At 32.3% G+C, this 24,457-nt stretch overlaps 1 protein-coding gene across 1 annotated transcript; it reads left to right on the top strand.

Annotated features, from left to right (window-relative positions):
- The first annotated feature begins 9,401 nt into the window (after window positions 1-9,401).
- LOC148302096 (putative cleavage and polyadenylation specificity factor subunit 2) lies at window positions 9,402-23,829 on the top strand. The gene is made up of 13 exons (XM_088272170.1): window positions 9,402-9,812; window positions 10,605-10,870; window positions 11,710-11,955; window positions 12,712-12,899; window positions 13,883-14,106; window positions 14,461-14,607; window positions 15,540-15,741; window positions 16,157-16,247; window positions 16,933-17,119; window positions 18,824-18,914; window positions 20,886-21,027; window positions 21,845-22,035; window positions 23,677-23,829. Exons 1-13 carry the CDS (start codon window positions 9,664-9,666, stop codon window positions 23,767-23,769), a joined length of 2,217 nt encoding a protein of 738 aa, XP_088128296.1. The 5' UTR covers window positions 9,402-9,663; the 3' UTR covers window positions 23,770-23,829.
- The last annotated feature ends 628 nt before the right edge of the window (window positions 23,830-24,457 follow it).

Raw genomic sequence — 24,457 nt, 5'->3', positions numbered from 1 at the left:
AAAAGATTGAAATCGTTCCTGCTCTGATCGTATTTAAATGGAAAAATAATGGAAACGAAATTTATGTAATTTGGTTGTATCCATTGCTTAAATTACCTTTACACATTGTAGCTTTTGATCTACTTCGTATATTTCATCTAGAGAATGAAACACATTGCAATATTTTGAGTGTCTCCAAATACTTTAGACACACTCAAAATGTTGTACATAAGATAATTGTTCAAAATTATATGATGCATAAAATTGCATACTAGGATATTGCATACATCTTAATAAAAAACGGTCTCTACTTTATAAAAGCTTTCGCAATCAAACGATACATGACTCCAGCGTTATTCACATTCAAATTACTATCATTGCGTCCAAAGTTATTAAGAGACACTCAAAATGTTGTGAATAAAATAATTGGTCAAATTGTCTAACATTATCCGCACCCAATGGTGCATAGGGCACTGCATCATGAAGGCGAGGTGATCACTCCTGCGCTTAAGTGACCAGTCCAGGGAAAAATTAAATAAAAAATAAGTCTGTTATTCAAATTCATATTGCTGTCAGTAAATGTTCGAGATAGACATACTTACGTATATTTGTATGTTTTGATAAGAAAATACATTATCTCGTTAATTAAATGGGAAAGTACTTAATGAATATCTCAAGTCGTAAATTTAATCGTTATTTCTGATTCTACTACAAGGGAAAATTACTCAACGATACGTGACATTAAAAAACTTTTTTATTTTATTATAATGACTAGAACTTTTGAATGTTTGTTTGTTGGATTCAGCTAACTTCAGAACTTCTAAAAATATTCCTAGAAAAAAATCCACTTTAAGTTTAAATGAATATTATTAGTTTAATAAAAATGGTATCGTATTTTTATCCATGTAAACCCTTTATTGTGTTACCAGTGGCGTGCACAGATAATTAATTAGGGTTGGGAGTACAGGTAGTTAAAAAGGTAAGATAGGTATTACGTATTACTGACTAGGCTAGGCAGTAGAAGTAAGTAGTAAGGTAAGATAGGTAGTACTTAGTAAGGTAGGGTGGGTACTGGTTGCGTGTTTATATGTCACGCAGGTAAGTTAGGATAGGCACTGCTTTTCTGCCCATATGGAATGCACGCCCCTGTGTGTTACCCACTTAATAAACCAGTTATATGAAGTACAACATTTTGAGTGTGTCCAAATACTTGTTCACAAATCTAGATTATCTCCAATTATAGAAGTTATTTTTCTTATTATTTTTTAACATCTCATCAAAGATGAAGAAGAATATGGAAGTCTGGAAATGTATGAAATAGAAAAATTAATAAAAATTTTCAAAAATATATGAAGTATGCGTTCTCTGAGTCAGTATATTTCCGTAATTTTTCTAAACCGAATAAAAAAATTAGTATCTAAAGTTACCATTTTGACATTTTAACATAGATGAAGAAGAATATGGAAGTCATGGTATTTAGGTCATAAGCCATAAGGCTGAAATATATAAAATATAAACAAATACATCCAGACTTTCATATTTTTCTTCATCTGGTTTATTACTTATGTAACATTAAATAAATATGAGATTGTAAAATCATCAATATTTATTATCACCCACCTTGGAATTGAACACGGGACTTCCAACACGGCAGCTAAATACGCTTACAATAACACCACAGAGACAGACAAAAGATTTTAAAAAAATAAGGAAAATAGATCAAAAGATTAAGTATTAAATACAGTTATTGAAAACCTTTGTAGGCTAAAACCGATGAACTTACACTTGAAAACCAAACAAAAACTGGATCATATTTCTTAAATATTGTGTTAAGTCGTTGAAAATATAAATTAAAATGATGAAAGGTTAAATGATGTTTTATTTTATTTATCTTGATAAAATCAACCCTCGTCTAACATCTGAGTTTATCAGCCAAACACTTTTACAGGCGAGGATGATGATTAATGATAATATTCATATCTGATAAAATACTTTATTATTACGGCACTCGAAAATGTCAAAACATGTGTTAGAATTATTTGAATAAATCGCAGACACTCGATTACAGAATATTCAAGAAGATAATGTTGAATAAGTCGGATGAACTTCATCGCACGGAAAAATATTTGATTAACGATTTTTGTTGAAAAGTTTTGTGTATGTCGATACGAGGGTGTCAGAAGCAAATATGGAATTGTTCGCCGATATCGAAAAAAGTGCTATTTATATATTTTAGCATTGATATTATAAAATATTGTTAAAATATGTTGAAAAAAAAACTTTATGAAAATATTACAAGCTCATTTGAAACTCGTATTTGAACGACAACAAAAAATATTTATAGTTTAAAAAATATTTAAAAATCATTAATCTATTTTTTTTATCAACAATGCGATGAATAACCCCCACAAGTCAAATATTCAATTTTGTCAATCATTTTTGTGGTAATTTTTTTTATTATTATTTAAGATGCATATATTTTAGGTATAAACAAGTGATAATATTCTAATATTCCCATGAGTTTTATGCACAACTAATTTGGGGACAATTACATAGTCTTATGATATTTGTATGGTGTCTCTCTTACTTTTTTTGCAATTTAAATAATATAATTATATCTGTATATTTAATTACATAATCAATATACCATTTCTTAAAAAACATTTGTTTCATTCATTACTTTAACTTTATACTAATGCCAAAGTTACTATCTGCCAAAAATTCATTAAACATTGAGGTTCAAAGTTTTTTTTTCAAATAAACATACATATGTTTATTCATAATGAACATTTAGCAGATTGAAACTATGCCAATAGTATACAGTTAATGTCATGAATGAAACAAATGTTTTTTACTCAATGATTATCTGCTTTTTGTAAATATTTCAGTTAATCGAGTCCTAATTTTGTAACAATGTAGATCGTAGTTTTTCAACCTTTACCTTCAGTTTGATAATAAAGAATTCACAACGAAAAAGTAGGTATTATATTGTAAACAGGATGATTCAAATATTTAATGATTCCTTAAATTCTTCTATTCTAGATACAGATAAAGCCATCATCTAAGTATGACAATCATCCAGCAATCATCATACATATAATGTAATATCTTTCAGGTAACTTGATCGTACAACTCACCATATACTAAAGTATTCTGAAATGGATATCATGAAGGAAATACGAAAAGTTCTATTTTGAATTCTTTTCTCCGAAATACAAAGAAAACAATTCATTCACTCGAGCTTTCTTCGCCACGGTTTCAGGAACGTTTAATATAATTCTTGCATCGACTGTTGCAAGCTTCATGCGCCATTAAAAGCTTTGTTCCCACATCACCCAACCCACAGCAACCTTCCATCCATCCCTTACTACCTGCCTCCCGCAATTTTGCTTCCAACCCGAGACATTATTACAAATAACTACAATTTTACAAGATATCTTACAACTTACGACCATACGATATCGGGTGAGGTAAAAAAAAACGTTAAGAATATTAAAAATAATAAAAAATAACAAAAGTATGTATAAATAATGCTTTAACATGTTTGAATGATACAACAAGGATTCAATTATTTTTGGTAAACGGAAATGATTTTTAATTTAACTAAACTACAAAGATAAGGCCACTGTAACACAAGCCCTGGGGAAATATTACAAATTAGTATAGTATATGGTTTATATTTCTAAATTATTAATTCTGGATATGAAACTGACTGTCGGTTTAATATCCAGAAGTATTGTCAAAAATTTAATTAAACCGGAATAAAATATATATTTCTCTCAATTCATAAACTCAACCATAGATGGTGCCAAGAACTAGCATGTGAAAAAGGTGTCAAATGAAGCATGAATAAAACATCCGAAATTTGAGTAGTGTAGTTGCCAATCATGGGTAGAATGCACGTGTGTGAATGCACGTGTGTAAAGTGATTACTTAAACCAGCCTATGTAAAGTAATTACTTAAGCCAGCTGGTCGTAAGCTCTGTGAATATCCCAACATCCATTTTTTTCTTCATATAGATGATATGTCAATATAAATAACGCCTGAGTAGGCAAACTCAGATTTGGGAACAAAGATTAGAATAATAATTTCATTTATAATTCTAAAATTTTTCCTGTTTTTTTTTGACACCCCTCTTCTCTGAATATATTTCCTCGCAAAATATGATTTCTTCCCCTTCTTCGCTTTTGTAATGTTGCAGGAAAAACTCAATATTTTATACACCAAGATAACGAACGTATTCATTTCCTTGCGATTTTGATACAATATACTCGTATTACATATACTACGTACATAGCATACATTATCGAAGCCTCGAATAATCAAACCTATGTTCGTTCTCGACTTATCTTATCCCGCTTCTTAAGTAGTATTAAGATTAAAATAATTGGTGTCGAAGTTCGTTGAGGGTAGGACGAGGAAAACGGTTTTCAAATACAAGTTCAAAATAGGGAGATATAAGCACCAAAAAATTATTTGTTTGTTGTTGTTTAAAAACCTACAAACCAGATATTTGAGATGGAATAATTACACGTACAATCGACGACTTTGATAAACCTTTCTAACATCGATTGTAAATAATAACATAAATAAATAAAAATGGATTTCTTTCCCTACAAAAACAGATATTCTTCTTATTTATTGACTTGGCGTTTATTTTGCACAATTCCATAATTATACTTAAAATATTTAAATTATAGCAAATAAAAACCCATCCCCGACAGCTAAACTGGCAGTACAAAACGGAGTCCTGGTTCCAACCATAATGTATGGAAGTGAAGCGTGAAGTTGGCGGCAAACGAAGGATGAAAGTAGGCTGAATCCAGACGAAATGTGACCCCTCAAACGAATGTGTGGCAAAACGATGTATGATTGATGTTCGACTATTTGAACATCTATCACACATCGTTTTGCCGCACATTCGTTTGAGGGGTCACATTTCGTCGTCGTTTCGATTCAGTTACAATAAGAAAAAATGCAAAGCTGAATTAAGCATCATTGATAAAATAAGAAAGGTGTGTTCAGATGGTTTAGACATGTGGAACAAATGGTTGAGGAGAGAACGATGAAACAATTTTACGTTGCAAATTTACTTGGAAGAAGGAACAGAGTAAGACCGAGAAAAAATAGTCAAGATCATTTGAGTTATTTTGTTTTTAGCAACACTTATATAATTTCTTTGCGAACTTAATACATATTTTATATAAACATTGCAAAGAAATTGAGCTTCCATGCGTATTAAATAATGTTGCTTTATTCTTACCGCGATTCACGATTACATTAGGGAATTAACCACTTTGTATTATTTAATGTAAAATATCAAACGACATTGTTTGTATATTTACCGATAGCACTCAACATACATTTGTTTGCATGTAATCCTACCTATTAGCGTTAAGTGGAGTTACATATTTTCTCCTATAATTGAAGATTATAGAGTTGGTTGGGGTTATTACCAGCCCTTACGTTGAATGTTCCTGTTCGTAGCACATGTTTCAAACGAGATAGTTTCGCTCAATTTTGTTCCTGAAAATTCAGAAAACGTACGTATGCGTACTAATTACAAAAGTTTATTTGTAGGAAATAGTTAAGAATCTCTTCAATATTGCTATATATACGAGCATGTTACCATATATATAATCTACAACTGAAATATTTTCCCGTATATATCTACATTCTGTGGTTTACCGAACAGTGGCGTAGGAGAATCATTTTTAACAAAACTTATCTCCCTGAAGTCATGGCTTAAGTTTATTTTAACACTTCTAACGGTTTATTGTATTACTTCAATGTTTTAATGTTAGTCTGCGTTCAAATGACAGTAGATACTCAGTTTATTTATTAGAATTGAAAGCATAAAAACCTTCGTGCGATTCACAAATTGTTCAACCAAAAAAGGGTAATGGTCGCATATATTTTTTTAAATATTTAAAGCATTGTTAACTTTGTGGTATTGTAATATAACACTTTCCTTATCATTCATCGTTCACTTTGTGTAATACAACTTTATTTGTATAATACCATTTTAAAGTGGTATTACACAAAGTGAACGATGAATGATTAAGAGAGTGTCATATATTTTTTTATTATTTTGGAGTTTAGGGAAAAACGTTTATTTTTTGGTGTTTTAAAATTTATAGAAAAAATTGACGATTGAGATGAAAATACAATTATAATGTTTCAATGGTTTATTGTATTCCTTGAATGTTTTCGTGGAATTCCTTGAACTATGCGTTCAAATAATAGAAGGTAGGTACCTAGGTTTTTATTTTTAATAGAATCGTACGCATAAAAACTTACGCATGAATTCTGATTGTTTTACTTAAACTAAAATAATTGTTTTTATACTTTAAAACATATTAATTTAGGTCAATGATATCATGTTTGGATGTGAAATTTAAATTATTGTATAAAACCACATTTAAGTTTATCAATGTAAACTCGACTAGTTTTGAGAACTACAGATGTTTTCATCGACAGGTGAAAATTCAAACTATTGAGTAACGTAAAATGTGCCCTCGGCACGGGAAACTCAGTGAGGATACATTATTGTACTTTTCGATCAGTAAGTATGTGTATAATGAAAAATTAATACTTAAAAACATAGATAAATAAAATATTGTACACCTTAGAGAATAGTCCCTTACTCTCGCATTCCACATAATTATTATGCAGGATCTCTTACTTTTTCAGTTATATGTCCCGCATTGAACTACCCCCCCTCAAAAGGACCACTACATTTGAAAAATTTAATCGCAACGTTTGAGGCACTGCCACGCCACTGTGCTTCTGTGTCCCACCAGGGCTTTCACGTTTAATGGCAGAATCGTTTAAGTCCTCGTTCTGGTGTACATTTGTTCAGTGGCGGCCCGAGGGGGAGAATCACATCCTGCGTCATGAGAAATAATACCGCCGAGCCGCCATATTGCGGCTCCTGAAATTAAAGCACACATTTGTTCGAAATAATATTATTGTGTTCGGCTGATGGCCGTTCCCATGCCAACGAGTCGTTTCGTGAAATTAAAGATAATAATGTAAAGTCTGAAAGAAAATCGCTAGAAACAGACTACCAACGAAATTATAAAAATAAAACACAGTTTTTTTATATTAAATCTTTTATTTTAGTATTGAATTATTTTTTTCTCGTGTGCACATTACGACATCCGGCGATTTCGCAGCTGTAAGAGTACTGATAAACAACCCCGAGTATCCTAGTTATCACTTCTTTTCTCCTTGTCCTACCTACTATTCTTTCTCTGTTTCTTTGCCCGTACATGTAGCTGTAATATTTTTCATCCTGAGCTTCCTAACTTTTTACATTTTTCCTAACAAATATATTGCACTCCATTAATTAAGATATTGTAAATCAAAGATATCTGAATACAGCCTCTACTAGTATTTGTTGATAGCTTCATTTAAGATTACCAAAAAAATTGGAGTAATTAGTGAATTCTCAATATTAAAAGTATGAACTTATTAAAAACCAAAAATTAATGATTTTTATGAATAGTGGAACTATATAAAAACATAACACTATCCTTTTCATTCGTCGTTCACTTTGTGTAATACCACAAAGTGAACGATGAATGATAAGGAGAGTGTTATATTACCATACCACAAAGTCAAGAATGCTTTTAATATACAAAATATAAATAAAACACATTTTAAATAAGTTTCTCTCACAGAAATCGAACCCACCCATTGCTGTTAAGTGCTTATCCAACTCTAACTCTAACTTGGCAACCCCAATAAGTTTTTAAAATTCATACAGGGAAAATCTTTTTAGATTGTGATCTTGTTGCCGCAGCGAAATCAGCACTGCATTTTTCCCCCTCAGCTCTGATCTCTGATACGGTTTAGATTTTCAACTCTCTAAGACCAAAATTAAAATAATTTCTCATATCTCAACCGGTTAACCGTGTACATAAGATGCTAAAGCTAAGTTTAAATAACATCAGCAGTTCGGACACGTTTTTCATGTAATTGTTCAGAAACATAAAAACATTTCATTTTGGACGTATATTTTTACCAGCACGATTTGAAATCATTTTTGTTTAAAAACCTAGTAAAGCATGTTCATTTATTTAAACAAGATTTTGAAATGGAATCGTGATAACGATAAGATTTAATGGTTATTTTTTAAATGCAACTATAGGTCCAAAAAAATCGGTTTCTAATAACTGTTTAAAAAAATAACTGTTCGAAATGCGTAACTGTTCGAATTATTTTAAGACAACTCTTATTTCATCATAAAAGCGGTTACTAACATTTTTTCAAAAACTACTTTGGACGAAACCACCTTATCGATAGAAAGAATTTGTTTCACAAATCCAATCCGTTGTTGACCCTCAAAAAAGGGTGATAGGAGCTTATAACGGGTGGCGCAAAACTGATCATCCAATTTTGTTATTGAATTTCTTTTTAACAATAAAAAAAATTGAGTCATGGAATTTATTTGGACCAGAAAAAAAGATTGAAATCTTTATTTGGATTTTTGTTATCTAGTTCACAAATATCAAATATAATTGATATTTGCAAAAATTATATTATTTTGCGCCCTGTATTTTTATTTTGGAGTTTAAAGATACGTTACAATTTTGGCGTTCTACATTTTATAGAATAAATCGATGATTGAGATAACTATAAAATTTCCATGTCTTTTCTAGAGGGGATTTAGTGAAAAAAACTCTTTTAATTAATATTTCCTGAGAGTTTTCAAAATTAGACATCAAAAACATGTACTGGCAGTTAAACTAAATATAAACGACTCAACTATAAAAAAAAACAAATTGAATACCAACCTTAGGACAGTATTTACGACGACAAGTGACATCTATTACAATCTTTGCAAAAATAATATCAGCATTGTCAGAAAAGCTAAGAATGGATGCAAAATTTTCTAGGCAAGTTCGAATAACATTCGCTAGGTGAAAAATAAAATGTTAAAATCAAAATCTAAACCTGACCAAACAAAATCGAATTTTCTTTGTGAAAACTTTACTCAATCAATTTTAATCGGAGGGCATGTATGACTAGATGTATGGATGTGAAGGAGGCGAGGAGTGTATGTCAGGACAGAAGAGTGTGGCATTCCATCCTCTCTGCCTACCCCTGCGGGGAAACGGCGTGATGGTAGTAGTAATAGTAGTAGTAAAACTTTACCCATTCGACGCCAAAACGTGTTAGTCGTTTCAAAAATCTTCCGAGCCAACCAGGATATTTGAATATGAAATTTGCATCAGATTAAAATTATTTCTATGTTTGTAACACGTATGGGACAAAAATTATATTATCCTCCTAGGTATAAGATGTCGGATTATTTCATGTTCACTAATAAGGTAGGAACTTACAAATGTAAGTTAAAATTGACTATATTTATGTCTATTAGAAAACCATAGATAAAAGCAACTCAACCAAACTCAGCTGTCAAAATTTGTTGCCGGTTGCGCGTTGTGTTTTCGTGCTATCGTTGTTGACGTTGTCCTGATTTGTGATTACCAGATAAGAGTAGATAGAAAACCCGTAAACATGTAAAAATTCTCTAAAAATTTACCCGTCTGGTCCAGTTTATATATTTTAATTTTTTACTACAAATGGTACCGCTTTTACGATCGACGATTTTATAGGTTGTGGTCTAAACATTTCGAAGATTCTTTATATTCTGTTTTACAACTGACTCAAAAATGACGTCCATTATCAAATTACACGCTATTTCTGGAGCTATGGATGAGTCCCCGCCGTGTTATATCCTCCAAGTTGATGAGTTTAGGTTTTTGCTGGATTGCGGTTGGGATGAAAAATTTAATATGGAAATTATCAAAGAGTTGAAAAGGTAAGCTTTCTTTTTATCTTTTTTTCTGCCATTAATTCACCTTCGTCAAAACAGGTCTTGATTGATACATGGAGCATAGAGAATCACATGATATGTAATAACTTTTTAAGAAACATCTGAGACATTACTATCTATCATTAGAATCCTAACTGTCCATCAAACCTCCTCCCTTAGTTGTTCCCGCCACTTCCTTCCCTGAACTACCCTTTTACTTTGCCTCCTTATTATCATCAATTTGTAATTTATGTTTTTTACAATGTTCAAGTACTATCTACCCTCTGATTGCAAACAGCGATATATGGTACTAAACATTTTGACCAATATCACTAGTCTGTTTTTGGATGGTTGGAAGAAACTGTTTTTTTTTCATTTTTAATTTTTAATTTCCTTAGTTAACCTATATTACTCTAATATAAACTATTATTTACACTTAATTTACATCATGTATATATATTTACATCTTCTTACAGTAAAGAAAATATTTATTATTAAAATCTTTCAGACTCTTTTCATTCTTCATACATTTAGGCATCTCATTCATTTTCAAACCCTTATACATGAAACAATTTTGTGACTCGGTTTTTTTCAACAATGGCAGTCTTATTTTATCCTTATTTCTAATAATATATTCATAAAAAAATTTGTTTGACACTATTTTATCCTTAAAAAATTTTGGGTAATTTATCGTTTAAAAATGTATAATACCCGCCCAATTTATAGCCCGCCAATGTATTTATTTCTATTCTGTACATGAAGTTTAAATAAATAAATATCGGTCTTCTTTTACTCCAGATATGTGAACAGTATCGATGCGGTGTTGCTCTCCTACCCCGACCCGTTACATCTGGGAGCCCTCCCCTATGCTGTGGGTAAGCTGGGCTTGAGTTGTCCAATATACGCCACCCTGCCAGTTTATAAAATGGGACAGATGTTCATGTATGACCTGTACCAATCCCGCCACAACATGGAGAACTTTGACCTGTTCACGCTGGATGATGTCGATTCTGCATTTGATAAAATGGAGCAGTTGAAATACAATCAAAGCGTATCGCTAAAAGGTATTTACAGTCGCAATACTTATTTTCTAAAAAAATAATCTTATTATGTATTGAGTTTGAATATTATAATCGATGAATGGTACAATGCTGATGCTAAGAGGCGAGTTTCGTGATGTTATTTACTATGCAGAAAATTTGCAAAGGGATAATTATTCACTTTTATGTGTTATTATGCTGTTTTCTGTCAAAACTTCTATATCTCTTGGTAAGAAATACTTGAAAATAGAATTTGGATTTTTGATACTTATTTTTGCAAATATTCAGACAAATTCAAAGTTCACATACGGTGTTTGAAAATGATGTGGATTGCATTGAAACACGTGTTACAATAAATTTTATTAGTTGTATTTACCTAGTAAATAAAGTTCACATACGGTGTTGAAAATGATGTGGATTGCATTGAAACACGTGTTACAATAAATTTGAAGAAACAATTGAAAAATTAATTTGGATCTTTTATACCTATTTTTGAGAACAGTTCAAATATTCAAACAAATTCAATGTTCCAGACATACATTCCCATCAATACAATCTTTTCATCTATGTTAAGATATCAGATAAAATATATTTTGTGTAAAATTACTTTCTTTGGCATTAATGCTGTAGAGGTTTTTGCATTTAAAAAAATGTTTTAATTCTGAGATATTGAAGTATACATATTCCACTCCTGTTTTCGAGAATCTAAAACGTAGGACTGATCACTTTGCCTTTATATAAATAATGATCAGGTTGACATCTATGCAACATCAGTGTGGATATCGATAAAAAATTATCATACATAAATTAAAAAAATATCCATTATAATTGTTGTAAAATAACATTTTGTTATTTTGTTTCAGGAAAAGGATTGGGGTTGACTATAACACCATTACCCGCCGGTCACATGATTGGAGGAACCATTTGGAAGATTGTGAAGGAAGGGGAGGAAGATATTGTGTACGCAACAGATTTCAACCACAAGAAAGAACGACATCTCAACGGCTGTGATTTGGATAAACTGCTCAGGCCGACTGTACTTATCACCGATGCTCTGAATGCTACGTACCAACAAGCCAGAAGGAGGATGAGAGATGAAAAGTTGATGAGTAAGTGTGATATCTAATTATTTAATATTGTTCATTTTAAAAGACTAGATTCTATATAAGTTTTTGATTGTTTTAGTATAAGTGGTGTTTAACCTTTGGCTGATTTTCCCGTACCACATACGAGCATAAAAGACTTTTTGGGAAATACAATAAAAAGTAGACCTTTGCAGATCTGTCTGTAGCTGGTACGGGCGCCCTGGCGAAAAAACAAACTAATTTTACCATAGTAAAGGGGTAGTAGTAGATCATGATGGAATTATGGGTTAGAAATACATACTAGATGGAAAACCTTTGTGTATCTAATATCAGTTTTCAAAACTCTCTTAGTTTAAACATTCAATAAAAACATAAAAACTTGTTATTGAATGTCTTGCAATAATGCATTATTTCATTATAAGAAATAATAAAAAAAATTCTCCCTTTTCTAAATAAAATCTTCATTAAAATTCATCACGCAAAGGGTTGAAACACATTCTATTGGTGTAGTGGTGCATCCTCGCTTTTTACCAAGCAGTCAAGGGGATCGGATTAAGGAGATCAAAATATATTTTCTTCGATAAATATGTATTTTTTTACCATAGACTCTTTATGTATGAATAACACATTTATAATATTCAATCCGGAAAAAAATATTAAAAAAAAAATAGAATACCATAGATCAAATTTCATTTACGTAAATCTGTTAAATAGCCTTATTTTTAATTCGGAAATAACAGTCGAAAAACTGTTTTAATAAATCGACTTTTCATCCAATAGCAACAATCCTGACGACCATGAGGGAAGGCGGGTCGGTGCTGGTGGCTGTGGACACGGCAGGAAGAGTGCTGGAGTTGGCACACATGTTGGATCAGCTCTGGAGGAACAAAGAGTCGGGGTTGATAGCGTACTCCCTAGTTCTTGTCAGCAACGTTGGGTATAACGTCGTGGAGTTCGCCAAGTCACAAGTAAATATTTTGCTTTTTACTGCTGGAAATGCCAATGGCAATCCTTGTCTTAGTCCTGATCTCCCATTATCATTTAAAATAATACACTTTATAGCCATAAAGATTTTTTAATTATAAAATACGTAAAAACAATGCGTACGTCTACATAAAAACAATGCGTATTGCTACAGAATCTACACAAGTCTTCCAAAATACCAATCAGACAAATGAAAATACTACAATCTGTCTTCATTGTAGTAGCAAGACTCATCACAGGGGTGTCGAAATTCCCCAACATCTCACAATACCTCCGAGATCTTCACTGGCTAACGTGACTGGAATAAATTCAATATAAATTGTACTAAATGGTGTCGCAATTCTTACACCAAATTACCCTGAAGTATTTCACTAAGTGAATGTCCGTTGCATTCTCTAAGAATTCTTATTTTATTTTTAATTTTAAACAAAAACTGTCCTGTTCATGGTAAATTTTACATTTAACCAAACAATGTTTAATGTCATACAAGTATATTTATTTTATCTTGTAATTATTTCCGATTCGTACATTATTTGAATTTTCACTGCAAAAATGTGTCAGTAAAACTGTTAAATTTATATAAAATTCATTCATTTTTTTATCATGACAGTAATAATAATTTGCATTTTATTTGTCCTGTTCATGGTAAATTTTACATTTAACCAAACAATGTTTAATGTCATACAAGTATATTTATTTTATCTTGTAATTATTTCCGATTCGTACATTATTTGAATTTTCACTGCAAAAATGTGTCAGTAAAACTGTTAAATTGATATAAAATTCATTCATTTTTTTATCATGACAGTAATAATAATTTGCATTTAAACACTGAACAAACACCATCTATTTTTTTTACTTTGTGGTTTATTAATTTTTATTACAATGTGGTAATTATTACCTACTATCAAATCCTTTTTTTTGTTCTATCCTTTTTGTTCTCTAATAATTTCCTCCTGATTTTCAGATTGAATGGATGAGCGACAAGTTGATGCGAAGTTTTGAAGGTGCCCGCAGCAATCCGTTCCAACTGCGTCACCTCCAGCTCTGTTACAGCGCCAGCGAAGTCCACAAGATTACGGGACCCAAGGTCGTCCTGGCCAGCTGTCCCGATTTGGAGTCTGGCTTCGCCAGGGATCTGTTCCTTGCGTGGTCAGCACAGCCGCAAAACAGCATAGTCCTCACAATCAAGTAAGAAATCAAAATTAATATTAGACAAGAAATAAATGCAAAAAAGACAACATAGAAGGTGTGGGCAGAAGACGGATCTCCTGGCTCCAGAATAAACGAGATTGGACAGGGATCAGAATCGTCAAAGCACTGTTTAGAGCTGCCCAAGACAAGAATAATCTCAAGTGATAGTCGACATCAGGCAGACTTAACATGTCACTCACTCCTTTCAACAACGTCATATATCAAAAATTGTCAATTTTCAGTTGTGCATGTTTTCGGAATGCCCAAAAAATGTACTATATTCCAGCAAAAGCGGCATATTTCTAACATAATGTTAACCCGCTACATGGCAGCAACCTTTGTTAATTACAGGACATCTCCCGGAACACTGGCTAGAGATTTAATAGACAATGGGGGGAATAGGACCTTGGATATTCTCATTAAAAAGCGAGTGAAATTGGAAGGAGCCGAACTGGATGAATTCAAAAGACACCAAAAAGTACACGAGGAGATAAAAAAGTAATTATACATATTTTATACCATGTAATCTACATTTTAATTGTCTTAAAATTCCGTAAAATATTTGCAGCAAATGATCAGGTTTTTTCAATAAAACATTATCTGTATTTTGTGTACTGAAAGCATTGTTCACTTTGTGGTATGGTAATATAACACTCCTTTTCATTCATCATTCATTTTGTGGAATAACCATTCCAGCGTTAGGTCAATTGTAATCTACAGTTTTTCCAAAAGTTGTAGTTGTAAAGTAGAGTTTTTAAGTGGTATTATACATGGATGAATTTGTCCTCCTTCGTAGTGTAATGGTCAGCACGCTCGGCTACCATTCTGGAGGTCCCGAGTTTGATTCCCAGGGAGGGGATCAAATAAATATAGGTGATTTTTTCACTCAAATATACCTGGTATAGACTGGTACCTGAAGCGGAGGGCTGATCACCTTTTCTTCATGTGTTAACGATCAAGATAACATATGCACCATTGGGGTGCGGGCAAGGGTTTGATTTTGATTAATACATGAATGATAAGGAAAGTGGGATATTATTTGGACCATATCAAAAGAAATACAATGTAGAATCAATGTTAGAACAACCATAGAGAGAATATAACGTTGCACTACTCTGTCGTTGCAAACATTGTTCGCCTCTTCCATATTCATGCATCTTCTCATACATACTCATCGATTTTATCAGACTCTCAACCGTTCTGAATATATTGGTTGTTTAATTATCATAGAATGCATGTTTTTTTAGTAAACAAAATAATAAAAAAAATATTTGTATAAAATTGTTTAATCTCCGCTTTACAATTTGCTTTTAGTTGAGGTTGTGTTTCTTTGGTTAATGACAGTTGGCCTAATTTCATAGTGAAATATCTTTTTTGTTAATTTTTTTGTTCTTCTCTTTAACTTACGAATTGTTTTTTTTTACTAACAGGGAAATAGAAATAGGTCTGAGTTCTGATTCAGAGTCAGATGAGGAAATCGAAATGTCTGTCATCACTGGGAAACACGATATCATCGTAAAGAATGATGTTCAGAAGCACACTGGTTTCTTCAAGTCAAATAAAAAGCAACATGCGATGTTCCCATTCTATGAAGAAAAAACAAAGAGCGATGAATACGGAGAAATTATTAGGGTCAGTAACTATTTCAGTTAAACTTACTAGAGTTTATTTATGTGTATTACATACAGTGGAAGGCATCACTGTATATGCTACTTACATATTACGTACTACACTTTATAGTATGATTTGTGCTTTGGTTATGTGGAGTTAAGTGCTTGATAACCATCTGTTCTGACATTTTTGTTTTTATTACATATTTATAAATTATAAATAAAACACTTGTTTTTTTACCATTTGAGTATTATATTGTTATAACTAGTTTCGGTCGCTACAGAGGCTTCCATCTAAGGGTTTGAATACAATTTTTATTTAAACCCATAGATGAATAAAATTTAATCATATCCACAACTAGAATACCAAAACAATAAACTATGCTATTATTTATTTAACTGTTAGAAAAACTATTGATAAAATGTCTCATTTTTAGTTGGAAGATTATAGACTTGCTGAAGTAATGGATGTAGACGGAGAAGTTGAAAAACCAGCACCGCCTCCCGTGAAAAAAGTTGAAGAAATTGGTAATTTTTTAAAACTTTTTATGTTGTTATTGTTGATTTATACCAAAATGGTAAAAAATATAAAATATTGTAGATTTTTGCATATATGTGCAGTAAAACCCCGGAAATACGAACTAATAAAGGCTGTGGGATTTGGAAAAGTTCGGATTAGCCAAAGAAATTATAATCCTTTTTTGTTTTTTTCTTATTCATTCAAGTCTTATGTTAATGAAGTACTAAATGACGTTGCTTTTAAGGTATGTATACATTATTTGCAACTTTTTACATTTCATTCTAATATTATAGTTCTTGAGTAGAAGTATTGGTACAGACAGACTGTATACCGTGTACGTTATTAATTTTTCAATAATATGTATTTACACAAAATAAGGTTACATGTATAATAATTTTATGTAAAAATAAATGTGTTTTTAAATCTGAGTTTTTAAAAAAAAATTATAGAAATGTTTTTCTCAAAATCTCGTTTGGATTTCTGGGGTTCCACTGTTTGTACAAAACATGTCTTTTTTAAAATTTAAATGTAACTTCTATTTATGATGGATGTTTTTTACTTTGTATCTTTGTGCCACAAAGGCATAAGGTGCATACAGTAAGAATTCAGTACCTTAGGTGACACTATTTGTTTTCGTTCATTGTTTTCTGAAAATTTGTTACTAATGATTGCTATATTGTTTTTTTAATGCAGAAGAGAAGTTTGAAATTCCTACCAAGTGTGTGGAGTACAAGAAACAGGTTGTCGTCAAGGCTTCCATCCAGTACATTGACTTTGAGGGAAGGTCTGATGGAGAGTCTCTCTTGAAGATAGTTTCACAGCTGAAAGCCAGGAATGTCATTTGTTTGCGAGGTGACGCCAAATCAGTCAACACACTTAGGTACATATTTATTAACACATTATTGTCGGGCAGTTTTTTCATGATCAGTACACTTATAAGGGTCGTATACTAATCACAAGTAACCTTACAATGATCACTCTTACACTTCAGGTACCGGTCCAGAATAATATTAATAAATATTCTTCTTCTTCTTTTTGTGCCACTTCTAACGAAGATCGGCGATCATCATGGCTATCTTTACTTTAGATGCTGCAGCTCGGAACAGAGATTTGGTGCTTCTGCCAAACCATTGTCGTAGGTTTTTCAGCCATGATGTCCTTCGGCGTCCTTGAGTTCTTCGCCCCTCAATCTTTCCTTGCATGATTAGGTGGAGAAGACGATATTTTTCATTTCTCATGACGTGTCCGAAGCACATAAGCTTTCTCTGCTTGATGGTTAGTAGGAGTTCCTTATTGGTGTTCATCCGTCGGAGGACCTCTAGGTTGGTGACCCGATCATGCCATGAAACTCGCAGGATCCTGTAATAAATATCAGAATATTAGAATAATTTATTATTAGATTAAAACCAATATTTTAAGCTTTTCCACTTTTTTATTTGACCAGCGACCGGGTTTCGTCGTTACCGACATCATCAGACCAGTCTGATGATGTCGGTAACGACGAAACCCGGTCGCTGGTCAAATAAAAAAGTGGAAAAGCTAAAAATATTGGTTTTAATCTAATAATAAATTAAAAAGGCAATTCCATCACGAAGTGTCAGTAGATAATATAAATCTATTATATTAGAATATTTTAATTTTGACCTCTCTGGGACCTCCAGCAAGGCAGCCAAATGTTCTGATCACTACACTACAGAAGCAACTTGATAAAATTTTTTATCTGATTAATAATTTTGAAATTATTTATATTTTTCTTCTTTGCGTGTCATGTTTGGTCCCCCTGACGTCGACTATCACTTGAGAGTAAATGTCCTTGTCTTGGGCAGCTTTAAACAGCTCCATAACGGTCATGATCTGCGTCCGATCTCGTATATTCCGGAGCCAGGAGATCTGTCTTCTGCCCATACCTTGTTAACCCTCTATGTATTATGCGTTTCATAATTAACTGCAATAGCTTGTGCTTCTCTCCTTTTAGCACATGCCCCAGGTAGGACAACTTCCAGACCTTGATCTATAAGATAATTCAATTTGCCTGTATCTTTGTTAGGTCGTGCAGCTTTTATTAATTATTCTTCTTCTTCACACCCTTATCCGCACCCTAATGATGCATAGGGCACTGCATCATATAAATGCAGTGTTATCTTAATCATTAATACATGAAGGAAAGGTGATCAGCCCTCCGCTTCAGGTACCAGTCCAGAGTAATATTGAATAAATATTAGAGTGAAAAAATCATTCATATTTATTTGACTCCCCCCTGGCAATCGAATCCGGGAGTTCCAGAACGGCAGCCAACTGTACTGACCATTATACTATGGAGGCGGATGATTTTTATTAATTAAATGTTAGTTATTATTCTCTCTAATATTTATTAATATATCATATTGGACTGGTATCTTAAGCAAACAACTGATCAATTTGCCTTCATGTGATTGACAATCAAGATAACACAGCAACAATGTGACGTCCCTATGCACCGTCAGGTGCAGATAAAGGATAAAATAAAAAATCTTAATGTTTTTATACCCATGCATTATTGACTAGTTGATTTTTACATATTTCTACAAGCCATTCACATTTTCAGAGCACATTGTATCAACGAAGGGTGCAACAAAGTATTCACACCCCATAAAGGGGAAACCGTAGACGCCACTACCGAATCACACATTTACCAGGTAATTGAAATAGTAACATTTATGATTATTATTTATTATATCAGACATTTGATAATTCAATCTTCAGATGATATATCGCTCACTCCTTTCGAAAACGTCATAAATCAAAAATCGTCAATTTTCAGTTGTGCATGTTTTCGGAATGCCCAGAAAATGTACTATATCCCAGCAAAAGCGGCATATTTTAAACTTAATATTTACTTGCTACAGGGCAGAAAGTGTTGTTTTTGCATTTTGAAGAAAAGGTATTGTTTAATTATTTGTTTAAATATACTAAATATTTTTCAAATGGAGAAAAAAACCTTCAGGTTTTACCTAAAAAGATCTGTTGCACAGTAAAAAGTTCAATAGGTGGCTTGATATTTATTAAAGTTTAAAAATATAATACATTGTATTATATTTTTAAACTTTAAAAACGTTCTCCTGAAAAATCAAGTTTTTTTTATCTATGACACTCTTGAAAGCAGTGAGCAATATGTATCAATATATAAGTGTCTCAACTGAGGCAAAGCATCTCTCGTTTTTATGCAAAAGAAGATAGAGGTCTGATCTTTCCGGGGCTTACGACTTGGCATTTGGCTGGTTTAAGTGATTGTAAAAGAAAATTCAAAGCACACATTTCAAATATGTTTCATTTCACAACACTTATAAGGCATTAAAAATAAATAAAAATACCTGAAACAATAATGCAATCGAAAATAATCAAAATACCAGTAAAGTGACATCAACTATCAAGAAGCACCCTACCTGCCATGAGCAATGTTTATTATTGCATGTATTACTTTACATTACTGTTGTGTTCAATAAATAACGCTGCCATAGCGGTAGAAAAAGCTGTTTCTAAAAAAAAACACATGAATTCAAATGCAATGTTGTGTAAAATTTTCAAAGCAATTAATGAATTACTTGAGGAGAATTAATGTTTTGAATAAACTAACATTTACATTTGTATTTATGCATATCGAAATTTAAAATCATATTGTAAAACCTACTCAACAATTTATTTGTTTCACGTGATTTGTTAGAAATTGTTTGATGTTTTAATGTTGTTACTGCTAACGGTACTGGAACACTTGTGATGAGGAAGATGGAAACGCGCAAATGAAGACAATCTTTTATTTATTAAAAAATCACAAAGTTATAAGAACATAGGGTCACAAATATATTGAAAATTACAAAACTTATTAAGGCGAGAAGAACAAAGCAACACCAGTATAAAAACAGAGCGAGCGCGACGTATACACATTTTGAATATTATTTAATCTGAGCACACAAAAATTTGTCTGCCACCCCTTATATACGATTTTAAAGTAGTTACATGTGGTGGGGACAATATTATAAACAAAATAAAAGTCGATGAACTGTGTCTCTTTGTTCTTCTCGCGTACATTTATGAATACTATTTTAATACATAACTTATTCTGAAAAATACACAGATTTTGGCCGATTTAAGGTTTTTGTGTTTTGATTTGGGTGGCCACCAGTCTGCCTCAGTGAATAACTTGAGGAAATGTAAGATTCTGAACAAACTAACATTGAAATTAGTATTTATACGGATCAAAGTTCTTAAAATTTATAAAGCAAAACTTGTTAACCAATCAATTAATTTATTTCACTCAGTGTGTTGAATTTTTTTTGTTATTTTCACTATTACTACTACTACTACCATCACGCCGTTTCCCCGCAGGGGTAGCCAGAAAGGATGGAACGCCACTCTTCTGTTTTGACATATACTCCTCGCCTCCTTCACATCCATGCATCGAGTCATACATGCCCTCCGATTACGCAGACTTTTGACACTGCCTGTTATTTTCATGTTATTAGATTTAAGGTTTTTGTGGTTTGATTCAAGTGGCCACTAGTCTGATTATGTCGATAATGACGAAACCCGGTCACTGGTAAAATTAAATAAAAGTGGAAAAAATTATAAACTTGTAATTTTATTAAAATATTTATTGTTATTTTGTTTAGGTTCGGTTGACTGATGCCCTGGTTTCTGGGTTAGTTTGGCAGAAAGGTAGTGCCGGAACGGAGATTGCTTGGCTCAGCGGAATCATCGGGGTCCGGGAATCTGAACCCGTTCCCAGTGAAACGGGAGAGGAAACCGAAAAAGGTATGTGTTTTTACTATTATATATCATGAACAAAAAATTAACCCATCCAGGAGTGAGTTTCTGCGGACAGAACTGTATCTGGCGAGTGAGTTTTTTTTTTCTTTATCATATTTAATGCAATAACTAACATATTTTCTTGTAAAAACAAATGTTTCATGTCTTGAATATTTTTTTACACAAGGAAACCTATATACAACATTTGAGTGTGTCCAAATATTTGTTCACAAATCTGAATTATCTCCAATTATAGGAGTTATTTATCATATTATTTTTTGACATCTCATCAAAGATGAAGAAGAATAGGGAAGTCTGGGCATTTACGGGGCTGACGACCGTCATGACGACCGGCTGGTTTAAGTGATCACTTTACACACGTGTGTTTCTTCTTCATCTTTGATGAGATGTCAAAAAGTAATATGAAAAATAACTACTAGAATTGAAGATAATCCAGATTTGTGAAAAAGTATTTGGATACACTCGAAATGTTGTAAATGTTTTATTTCATTCACTATGAAATAAAACACTTCATACAAACTTTGTTTTAAGTTAAAATTTGTGGTAAAAACAGTAAAATAAACTGAGGTGTGGTTTTAGTGTTTAAATACAGTATTTAGACCTAAAATTGGAAGTATAGCTTCTGAAACTAGTCATAATAAAATAAACTCTAGTGGTAAAAAACAAGTGATTTTCTTTAACAATTTCATCATGTCTTACCACAAAGTGAATGCCGAAACAATAAATACAATATATTTTCAACGAAAAATGTCAACAATATTAGTCTTTTGTCTAAATTTTGTCCATTTTAATTTTGTTTCAGAAAAACCTGAGGATGAGCAAATATTCACTCTGGAACCTCTTCCTGTATCGGAGCACCAGCCACATCAGGCCTCCTTCATCAACGATCTGAAGTTGTCAAACTTCAAGCAAGTCTTGTCCAAGTCAAACATCAGCTCTGAGTTTACCGGCGGAGTTTTGTGGTGCTGTAATGGCACTCTTGCCATAAGAAGGGTAAGTCTTTGCTCATTAACCGTTAGAGTGCTGAGAATCGATATATCGAATCTGGTATACTTTGCCAAAAGCGCTGCTGATATTATACCAACGATAACTCCGGTGGAATTTGGCGGCAGTTAGTGTCACTGTGTATGCGTTGTTAAATTTACGATTTGTCAATAATATTTACTACTACTACTACTACTACCATCACGCCGTTTCCCCGCAGGGGTAGGCAGAGAGGATGGAACGCCACACTCTTCTGTCCTGAGATACACTCCTCGCCTCCTTCACATCCAAGAGGAGGATGGAATGCAATAATATTTACAAATAAATAAATTCAACTATTTTTAGTACCGGAAGCGAAAGGCTTTCTTTCATGTGTTAACGATCAAGATAACACTGCGTTTATATGATGCAGTGCCCTATGCACCATTGGTCGTGCGGATAAGGGTTTGAATGAAAAAATAAAAATTTTAGTAAATAATAGATATACATTTTTTGTCAATCATGACTAGAATGGTTAGTGTTACTTGTGTATAAAGTGATCACTTAAGTCAGCCTGGCAACATGACAGATCATAAACCCTGTGAATACCCAGACCTCCATATTCTTCTTCATCTATATTGAGACCAGAGGTGTGCATTCTATGTAGGCAGAAAAGCAGTGCCTACCCTGCATTACTCTCGTTCCATATAGAAACACGACCAGTAGTTACTATGCCTCATCCTTACCCAACCCTACTGCCTACCTTGATTAAAAACTCTGTGCACGCCACTGGTTGAGATGCTTTGTAGTAAGATATGTTTACATTATAAATAAAACACTTGTTTTTTGCCATTAGAGTACTCAAGTGGTAAAAAATAAGTTTTTTTATCTATAATTTAATCAATATTTCTAGCTCTTTATATATTTGATAATTTGACATCAAAAACTTAAGCTGGAAAGAAGTATAAACCGGAAAAATAAATACCGTAGAACGGGGCTACTTGAACTTTGATGTGTTACTTAAGCCTATTACGAAAAAATTATTTAAATCTGTATTTGGTCTACAATAATGAACGTATTGTGACAAGTATCGTCACCTGTCAGGAAAACAATGAATTATGTCGATATGTTCACTATTGTAGACCAAATACAGATGTAACTATTTTTACTGTACTGGACTTAACACATCAAAGTTCAAGTAGCCCTGTTCTACGTATCGTGACCATAAGTGTCACCTGTCAGGAAAACAATGAATTATGTTGATATATTCACTATTGTAGACAAAATACAGATGTAAATATTTTTATTGTACTGGGCTCAAGTAACACATCAAAGTTCAAGTAACCTACGGTAACCAATATCATCCTAATGAGGTAACCAAAAAGTGACAGCTATTCATTAGTCACATTTTAAGCAAAAAATAATGAGACTCATCAAATTTCTGCATATTTAGCTAGTGGACTAAATGCTGTGCATTACAAGTCTGCAGATATACAGAACCAAATGGATTTGATTGGTATAGCGGTACATATTTAGTATTGTTCAACTTCAAAACTTGGATCGTAGATTCAATTTTATTTTCCTCATTCTGGGTATTGTTTTGTATATTTCCATGCCTTCATTTTCTTTAAAGTATTAATCATAGTAACAAAGACCTTTATTTTTTTTCAGCATGACAATGGAAATGTTTCGCTCGAAGGCTGCCTGACAGAAGAATATTTTAAAGTACGAGAATTACTCTATGAGCAATATGCGATTGTTTAAAATTCAATACCGATTGTTACACAACTTTTGTATAATTTATTTAATAAAACATTAAACAAAAAATATATTTTAATTTTTATTCACTATTCGGATATTAATGTCTCTTTTAAAACACATGAAAGGGTTAAAAATACGATTTTTTATACTTATATTTTTTTCTTGAATGTTTTCCGCAGATACTTTGTGGCACATTTTATAATATCTTTATAATATTAATTAACTTTGTTTTCACCACTTTTTTAACTAATACAATTTAACCCACCGGTTATGACAATACCTTGTCATCATAAGGGTTTATTTTAAATCAAAAACATTAAAAACATTAAAATACTCTCACCAAAAACTTTCACACACTCCATAAAAAACCTAAATGTCATTTTTATTATTCATTGCATAGCAACCCCAAATAACAACTAATGGAATCACCCAAAAAACAGTACGCACGCATACTGTTTTCTACACATTTTTATGGAGTGTGTGGAAGTTTTTGGTGAGAGTATTTCAATGTTTTTAATGTTATGTTTTGATTTAAAATAAACCCTGATGATGACAAGGTATTGTCGAAACCGGTAGGTTAAATTGTGTTAATAAAAAAAAGTGGTGAAAACAATGTTAATCAATTTTATAAAGATATAATATATTTTTATTTCGTGACTACAAAGATGGCACTAAAATGCATTTTGTTTTG

The sequence above is a fragment of the Brachycentrus maculatus genome, unplaced genomic scaffold (genome assembly GCF_059751285.1).
Source record: "Brachycentrus maculatus isolate JH-2025_06_01 unplaced genomic scaffold, ASM5975128v1 h1tg000479l, whole genome shotgun sequence".
NCBI lineage: Eukaryota > Metazoa > Arthropoda > Insecta > Trichoptera > Brachycentridae > Brachycentrus > Brachycentrus maculatus.
Note: the sequence above shows the minus strand (reverse complement) of the source record. Positions and strands in the feature narration are given on the sequence as shown.

Excerpts from the sequence above, each read along its gene's own strand:
- LOC148302096 (XM_088272170.1), top strand. The coding sequence starts at position 9,664 with ATGACGTCCATTATCAAATTACACGCTATTTCTGGAGCTATGGATGAG. Across the intron at positions 10,871-11,709 it reads TCAAAGCGTATCGCTAAAAG|GAAAAGGATTGGGGTTGACT; the intron begins GTATTTACAGTC and ends ATTTTGTTTCAG. Across the intron at positions 22,036-23,676 it reads GCACTCTTGCCATAAGAAGG|CATGACAATGGAAATGTTTC; the intron begins GTAAGTCTTTGC and ends ATTTTTTTTCAG.